This window comes from Phacochoerus africanus, chromosome 9, assembly GCF_016906955.1.
Source record: "Phacochoerus africanus isolate WHEZ1 chromosome 9, ROS_Pafr_v1, whole genome shotgun sequence".
In the NCBI taxonomy this organism is placed as follows: Eukaryota; Metazoa; Chordata; class Mammalia; order Artiodactyla; family Suidae; genus Phacochoerus; species Phacochoerus africanus.
This window is the reverse complement of record NC_062552.1, coordinates 78,500,231-78,508,971: the sequence shown is the minus strand read 5'-3', so window position 1 is coordinate 78,508,971 and position 8,741 is coordinate 78,500,231. Positions and strand designations below refer to the sequence as shown.

At 45.0% G+C, this 8,741-nt stretch overlaps 1 protein-coding gene and 1 gene segment (V, D, J or C); both read left to right on the top strand.

The window, feature by feature from the left end:
• Positions 1 to 797: 797 nt before the first annotated feature.
• On the top strand, positions 798 to 1,958 carry LOC125134942 (T cell receptor alpha variable 18-like). The segment is given in 2 exon segments: positions 798 to 969; positions 1,102 to 1,958. Coding segments are annotated over 2 exon segments (567 nt in total).
• Positions 1,959 to 6,674: 4,716 nt separating this feature from the next.
• Positions 6,675 to 8,741, top strand: LOC125134939 (uncharacterized). Its single transcript, XM_047794524.1, has 2 exons — positions 6,675 to 7,136; positions 7,270 to 8,741. Exons 1-2 carry the CDS (start codon positions 6,899 to 6,901, stop codon positions 7,761 to 7,763), a joined length of 732 nt encoding a protein of 243 aa, XP_047650480.1. The 5' UTR covers positions 6,675 to 6,898; the 3' UTR covers positions 7,764 to 8,741.

Here is an 8,741-nt window from a genome sequence, read left to right as displayed (position 1 = left end):
TCGTGACCCCCAAACTCCTACACCTCTCAATCTCACAGTGAGACAACTGGGCTCTTTTTTGGGAAATCCTTCCTTCCTGCACAGGTGCCTCCAACCGGCCTCCATGATTTAAATGGGACAATGGCCTGATTCATCTCATCTATTTCCTTCTCTCATGCTACCTGTAGTCCAATGTCCAAAAATTGTTCCATTTATCCTGTCCAGCTTTCCAGTTGGAAGGCCAGCTGTACCGTTATCAGTGAACCAGAAGTCACAGCAATTAGTTTTATTGTACTTTACAACTGTTTCCTTCTGTAATAATGGGAGGGGGAAGCTCATCATCTAACCTCAGATTTTTGAGAATCACGTTACATAATGTTTCCTCCATGGCATGTGAACCGAGGGATGAAAAGAGTTAATGCAGGCAAAGGGCTGCAGGAGAGTAGGGACCCCTTCCTATGCAGAGGGATCTTTCTCTGACCCTTGGGAGTCATGGAGGCATAAGCAAGGAAGAGACCGCTGACTATTCCGCTCAAAGTTGTGTCTGGGAATATTTGAGAAGTAAGAGATACCTGAACGGTGCTGAAAGTGATGGGAGTAATAATTGCTATGCCCCCTGTGCACGTGTGGCATTTAGTTATCTCTGCTTGGAGTCCTGCCCTATTCTCCCTCATTTCTCAAGCTGTCACGTGGGGAGGAATAGGTGAGGCCTGGGTGTGGTGCACCTTGCAGAATGGCCACCAGAGGGCAGGGCTTCCTTCAGATGAGGTTCAGGTTTGTTCTCAGAGGCTGCTTGGTAGCCACAAGGCAGATAGATGCCTGCTCCTGTTCAGGAAGGGTCTCCGTTTCTGAGGGAGGAGTTTGTTTGTAGAAGCTCTCGCTGGATTTTAGCCTTCATAGATTCGGTGTATTCCAGAGAGCAAGGCCTAGCTTCTTTGGCTAACATGCTTTCTTCCACTCACTCAGTTCTTGTGATCTTCTTAATCATCGGTAAATAACAATTTATCCTAAATGCTCATGATTTTGTATTTTCCTGTAGTAATGATTCCTTTTTAGTTGTCCTCTCTTCCTGAAATCTCTCCTTCTGTACACGTCTAATGTAACAAAGTGATTCTTTTCTAGGAGGGTCCAAAGGAGACTCAGTGAACCAGACAGAAGTCCCAGTGGTTCTTCCAGAGGAGGCACCTATGACTCTGAACTGCACTTACCAGACCACTTATTTGGATACCTACCTTTTCTGGTACGTCCAGTATCTCAACAGAGCTCCTCAACTCCTCCTGAAGGGGTCAACTGCAAACCCGAGGGCAGAGGAGCAAGGTTTCCAGGCCACTCTGGATACGAGTAACAAGACCTTCCACCTGCAGAAACGCTCAGTGCAAACATCAGACTCGGCTGTGTACTACTGCGCCCTGAGTGACACAGTGAGAGGGGCTGCAGGGGGAGCTGAGCACAAACCCAGAGGGCACAGGTGGGGACTGGCTGTGAGCTGCCCTGGGAGGGGGGGTTCTTTTCTGTCTCTGCTCTGGCATGCTGGAGGCATCCTCAGGGTACTTCCAGCTCTGATGCTCAGAGCCAGGATCCTTGGAATTCTTGGATTGCTGGACAGAGAGGAATGTAGGCTGGGGAGTTTAAGAGGAACCTAAGAGCTCGTCTCAGAAATGCCTTTCTTCTCAGCCCAACCTCTTTCCTCCAGATGGCACAGAATCCCAAGGAAGTGACACTAGGTCTGTTCCGAGACATACATGCTGAAATATTCCACAAGCTGTTAAGGAAAATGCCCATGGCACATAGTTCATGGACAGATGTGTGTGACCTTGAAGCTAGTGCTTGTATTTTACAGTTCAGACCAGGATTGGGTGTTTGGCTGAGTTTGACCAGCAGACACTGCATCTCTCTCTAGCAACTCAGAAATTTGTTCTCTCTTCCCTTGAATTCTTAATTTTTTCTTATTTTAGGACTGGACATGCAGCATATGGAAGTTCCCAGGCGAGGGGTTGAATCAGAACTGTAGCTGCCAGCCCATACCACAGCCACAGTCACGTGGGTTCCGAGCCTCTTCTGCGACCTGCACCTCAGCTCATGCCAATGCCAGATGCTTAACCCACTGAGCAAGGCCAGGGATGGAACCCACATCCTCATGGATACTAGTTGGGTTCATTTCCACTGAGCCACAACAGGAACTCCTCTCTTGCCTGGACCTTTCATTCCTTTGTGGTTGCTCCAGAAATGCTGCTGCCTAAGTAAGTTCCATGAGGCGAGCTTCCTGAGAACATATTCCTTCTCTCTAGGTCAGTGGGGATCAGATCAGCCTAGTCAGTAAACACTGCACTCGTGTATGTCTTAACTGTGCTCTCATACATCCACCGTCTTCCTGTCATCACAGCAGCTCTTACAGAACACTCATTAATCATCCCACTCGTGGACTTGAGATCTGTACCTTGAGAAACTCTGGATTCTGGACATGGCCAGGACTGCGTAACCTAATGTCTTGTTTCTATCATGGCATTTATGCCTGTGGTCCTTCTGAAGTGAGTCCGATTCAGTGGCCAAGGAAACACTCAGGTGTTTGTTTATGCAGAGATGAGGACACACATGGACCCTTGTTCACTGGGACCCCAAGGGCTTACAATAGTCCCTAGTTTCTCCACCAAAGGAACACAAACCAGAGAAATGTGTGCCTCTCACGGAAACCCTCAGGGGATGTGGCTCAGCAAGAGACGCTTGTCCTAACATTCTGCAGATCTCTGAACCACTCACTCCTCCATCCATCTTGCATGATTCTCTGGGCCTGACAGGTCTGGATACAGGTTTTGCAGGGCCTGAAGCTTCTTTGATTTCAGAATTTTTTTTTCCAGCAAAAAAACTTAAAATTAGAAATACACATTTCTGAGTCCCAGGATAATAAGTGGTCCTGAAATACAAGCCTATTTTGATCCATGTTAACTCAGCCCCTGTGGTCTTATAAAGGTCACCTTCTTCTTCAAGACTGAGACATATCGTAAAAAAGAACAAAATAATGCCATTTGCCACAACATGGATGGAACAAGAGACTCTCATACTAAATGAAGTGGATAAGAAAGAGAACGACAAACACCATATAATACCACATATCTGGAATCTAATATATGGCACAAATGAACATTTCCACAGAAAAGAAACTCCTGGACTTGGAGAATAGACTTGTGGTTGCCAAGGGGGAGGGAGAGGGAGTGGGATGGACTGGGAATCTGAGGTTAATCCATGCAAACTATTGCATTTGGAGTGGATAAGCAATGAGATCCTGCTGTATAGCACTGGGAACGATATGTAGTCACTTGTGATGGAGCATGATGGAGGATAATGTGAGAAAAGAATGTGTATATTATGTGTGTGACTGGGTCACCTTGCTGTGTAGGAAACTGACAGACCACTGTAAACCAAATATAATGGGAAAAATAAAACTCATTCAAAACATTTTTAAAAAGTGAAATATATTTGTCTTATTTTTGTCTTGATATTTTCAGGTGTTTTACACATAGGCCTCTTTCACCCAGCATTTAATCTTTTTTTTTTTTAACTTTTTGGCTACCACCGCAGCATATGATGGTTCCCAGGCAGAAATTGAACATGGGCCAGAGCTGTGATCGGCAGCACTTGAAGCAATGCCAGATCCTTAACCCACCAAGCCACAGTGGGAACTCCCTTCACCTATTATTAATTTGAGTATTTTCACCTCTATTAGTTTTGTTCTTTCATTTCTATTTCTTAAAACATTTTACCCCTTTTAAAATCACAGCATTGCTTAAGAGAATTCACGGATCATAAACGTCATCTTTGTAAGCGTGTAACTGAGTGGTTTTTAGCGTGTTCACAGAGCATGCAATTGTCCTCACTGTCTGGTTCCAGAACACCGAGCCCCTGAGCCATCACCCAGACCCCCTTTCCCTCAGCTACTGGCATCCACTAAGCCACTTCCTGTCTCTATGGATTCGTCTCTTCCGGGCATTTCATGGAAAGAGTGTCATATAGTGTCTGGCCTTTTGTGCCTGGCTTCTTTCCCACAGTAGAATCTTTCCAAGGTCTGTCCAGATAACAGTACTTCACTACTTCTGGTGGCAGCCTAACAGTCCACTGTCTGAAAACCCCAGATTTCTTTATCTATTCTTCACCTGTTGGCCATTCATTCATTGTTTCCACATTTTAGATATTATGTTCCATGCTTTAATGAACATTCATGTACACTAGCTCTGTCAGTCTAAACTCTAAGATGTTTTGAATTACAAGTTTTGACTTTCTGCTTTGTTTTCTCTTGGCTTTTTCTTCTTTGGGTTTTTTTGTTTGTTTTCTATGATACTAACATTTCTTCCTTGATATAAAATGAGTGAATAACAAAAGTGAAATTCTAAAAGTGAATAATAAGATGAGATAAAACTCTTTTAAAATAAGATTTGCTCTAATGTATAAGAATATCACTCTAAGTTATACCTGCATTCATTTAAGAAAAAACTTGCAGCACCTTCCCATATTTTCCAGTCATTTGAAGTCAGGCTTGGACTGTAGTTTACATGACAGTGTCCCCTGCTTTAGGATCTTAGAACACAGTGCATTCAAGTAACACAAACATCTGAAAATAATGCTTCTTTCACGATCACCTTATTCACCCACCGAACTGTATTTGTTCCCTAATATTTGTGGCCCTAACTGTTTTATGGATAATGGGAAAAGCATTTCATTTCCCCCCCACACACACCTCTCCTGGGAGACAGGATCACACTCCCACTCCACAGATGGCAAACCTGAGGTCTGGAGATGCTAAGTAACCTCATCTAGGGCACATAGCCAGTGAGGAGCAGAGCTGGGGCTAGGACCTAAAGCGGATGCATGACTAGTACTCTGAGCAACTGGGGGGTAGACCCATCAAGAAATGTGTCTGCTCTTCCCCAGAACATGCTCACGTTCTAAGATTTCATGATTGGGAAGTTTTCACTTGATGAAAAAGAATGTAATGCAATAATCCAAGCTGTACTTTCCTCAGCTGCCCATCACAGGAGTATATATGTTGCAGCCAAAAAAGGCGGTCCCTCTCTTTTATGTTCCTGAGACATAAAGTCGCTCACACACTCTCTGCTTGAACCGCCTGGCTATTCTAGGGGCCACGGCTGAGCCTCCCTGGCTGTTTTCAGGAGACAGACAGGTATTTGCCATGGAAACAGGGACTGTGTTTTTCCAAGAGAAACAAAAATACTTGATGTGGCAAATGTGTCTCCTCACTGAGGGTGTAGGACACAGCATTTTCTGTTCTGCTACAGTGTATGTCTCAGGGAAACAGGCCCTTTTCCCCACAATTAGCAAATGCAGGTATGATGTCAATATCACAGGGAAGTTTCATTGATCTCTGTGATTTTTCCTTTTTTTTTTTTTGTCTTTTGTCTTTTGTCTTTTTTTAAGGCCACACTGCGGCATACAGAAGTTCCCGGGCTAGGTGTGGAATAGGAGTTGTAGCTGCTGGCCTACAACACAGCGTCAGCAATGTGGGACCCAAGCTGCACCTGTGACCTACACCACAGCTCACGGGAACGCCAGATCCTTAATCCACTAAGCAAGGCCAGGGATCGAACCTGCATCTTCATGGGTACTAGTCGGGTTCATCAACCACTGAGCCAAGATGGGAACTCCTCCCTGTGATTTTTCTAAGCACATTGATAATTTGTGCCAAAGAAAAAACTACCAGAGGCAATTTTCTCATGATAAAAAAAGTCTTAAGTCTAGTCTCAGCAGAATTCATTTTAGTGGCTTCAAACATATCTCAGATTTTCAAGTTAAAATCACCTGGTAAAGCTGAAAGTGAGGCTAAAAAGAATGTGAGGCTATCCTCACATCTAGGGTTAAACATATTGATTTTTTTTGACATATTGATTTGCAATGACCAATTACATTTAAAATTTGATGAAAAATTCCCCCCGTGGCTCAGCAGGTTATGAACCTGACTAGAATCCATGAGGTTGCAGGTTCAATCCCTCTCTTCGCTGAGTGGGAAAAGGATCTGGCGTTGCCATGAGCTGTGGTGTAGGTGGCAAATGCTGCTTGGATCCTGCATTGCTGTGGCTGTGCTGTAGGCTGGCAGCTATAGCTCTGATTCCACCCCTAGCCTGACAACCTGGGTATGCTGTGTGTGTGAGACCATAGGAAAGAAAGAAAGAAAGAGAGAGAGAGAGAAAGAAAAAAGAAAGAAAGAAAGAAAGAAAGAAAGAAAGAAAGAAAGAAAGAAAGAAAGAAAGAAAGAAAGAAGGAAGAAAGAAAGAAGGAAAGAAAGAAAGAAGAAAGAAAAGGAAGAAAGAAAAGAAAATTTGATGTAACACCTCTTTTGGAAATTACTTGTTGTCATGGACCTCTACCTAGAGCAGTGAGCCGCAAGTCCCACTATTAAGGGATGCAAAGAATTTGCTGAGTAGGATGCAAAGGATAAATGCCACAGAAGATTGAACTCTACTGGTATTTTCAATAGCACTTCTATTGTTTTTGGTAATGCTTTGGCCCCACAGTTTTCTATTTTTAGGATTTTTCACTATCCCAACTTCCAGCACACTTAATGCATGCAGTTTGGAAGTTGAGGGGGTATTTCAGAAATACATGTATTGAGTTTTCACAGGAATTCTTGTATTTAGGTACTGAGTAGAATTTTCTGAATTTGTTTTTTTTCCACACGTGTATGATATTTGTATATATTGTTGTTGTTGTTGTTGTTTTCTGCTGCTGCTACCTGAACATTTCACACTCTTGACAGGTTTTGTGACTTAGGAGGCATGATGTGAACTCATTCAATAAGAGCAATATGTTTGTCAGCAATTTCTGCTTAGAGTCCTGCCCTGTTCTCCTTGATTGCTCAGGCTGTTAACATCAGAACGAATAGGTCAGACTCGGGTGTGGTGCAGTTTGCAGAATGGCCACCAGAGGGCAGGGCTTTCTTCAGATGCGGTGCAGGTTTGGCTGCAGGGGCTGCTACTTGGCAGCCACAAGGCATTTGCTTGCTCCTGGGCAGGAGGGCCTCTCCCTTTGCACAAGCTCTCGCTGGATTTTAGCCTTGTTAGATTCGGTGTATTCCAGAGAGCAAGGACCATTTTCTTTGGCTAACATGCTTTCTGCCACTCACCCCGTTCTTGTGATCTTCTTAATCATCGGTAAGTAACAAGTTGATCCTAAATGCTCATGGGTTTGCATTTTCCTGTAATCCTGGTTACTTTCACGTTGTCCTCTCTTCCTGAACCCTCCCCTTCTGTACAACACTAATGTAACAAAGTCTTTCTTTTCTAGGAGGGTCCAACGGAGACTCAGTGAACCAGACTGAAGTCCCAGTGGTTCTTCTAGATGAGGCACCTATGACTCTGAACTGCACTTATGAGACCCTTGATTCAGCTCCCTATCTTTTCTGGTATGTCCAGTATCTCAACAGAGCTCCTCAACTCCTCCTGAAGGGGTCAACTGCAAAACCAAGGGCAGAGGAGCAAGGTTTCCAGGCCACTCTGGTTAAGAGTGACAAGACCTTCCACCTGCAGAAACGCTCAGTGCAAACATCAGACTCGGCTGTGTACTACTGCGCCCTGAGTGACACAGTGAGAGGGGCTGCAGGGGGAGCTGAGCATAAACCCAGAGGGCACAGGTGGGACTGGCTGTGGGCTGCCCTGGGAGGGGGGTTCTTCTCTGTCTCTGCTCTGGCATGCTGGAGGCATCCTCAGGGTAGTTCCAGCTCTGATGCTCAGAGCCAGGATCCTTGGAATTCTTGGATTGCTGGACAGAGAGGACTCTAGGCCAGGGCAGTTTAAGAGGAATCTAAGAGCTCGTCTCAGAAATGCCTCTCTTCTCAGCCCAGCCTCTTTCCTCCAGACGGCACAGAATTTCTTGGAAGTGACACTAGCTCCAGCATCTTCCTGTCATCACGGCAGCTCTTACAGAACACTCAATAATCATCCCACTTCTGGACTTGAGATCTGTGCTTTGAGAAACTCTGGATTCTGGACATGGCCAGGACCGCGTAACCTAACGTCTTGTTTCTAACATGGCATTTATGCCTGTGGTCCTTCTGAAGTGAGTCCGATTCAGTGGCCAAGGAAACACTCAGGTGTTTGTGTATGCAGAGACGAGGACACACATGGACCCTTGTTCACTGGGACCCCAAGGGCTTACAATAGTCCCTAGTTTCTCCACCAAAGGAACACAAACCAGAGAAATGTGTGCCTCTCACGGAAACCCTCAGGGGATGTGGCTCAGCAAGAGATGCTTGTCCTAACACCCTGGAGATCCCTGCACGTCCTCTCTCCTTTATCCGTCTTGCATGATTCACTGGGCCTTATGGGTCTGCATGCAGTGTTTGGGGCCTGAAGGTTCTTTGATTCCTGAGGCTCTCCCTAAGAAGCAGAACCTAGAATTACAAATACATGTTTCTGGGCCCCAGGATAACGTCTATCTTGACCCATGGGAACTCAGCCTCTGGGATCCCATAAAGATCACCATCTTCTTTAAGACCCACCTTCCTAATTGTCTCATTCTGTCCTGATATTTCTAGTACCCACAGGAATAGAATCACATGGTGTCTGGCCCTGGGTGACCGGCTTTCACAGAGCAGAATCTTCTCAAGGTCTGTCCAGGTAACAGTACTTCACTACTTCTCGTGGTGGCGTAACAGTCCACCGTCTGAAAACCCCAGTTTCTTTATTCATTAATCCCTTGGCCATTCAGTCGATGTTTCCACTTTTTAGATGTTACGAACAAGGCTGCAATGAACATTC

Bases quoted from the DNA above. Each gene is read 5' to 3' on its own strand.
- LOC125134939 (XM_047794524.1), top strand. From the start codon at position 6,899: ATGGCCACCAGAGGGCAGGGCTTTCTTCAGATGCGGTGCAGGTTTGGC. The intron at 7,137-7,269 runs GTAAGTAACAAG...TTTCTTTTCTAG, and splicing joins TGTGATCTTCTTAATCATCG to GAGGGTCCAACGGAGACTCA.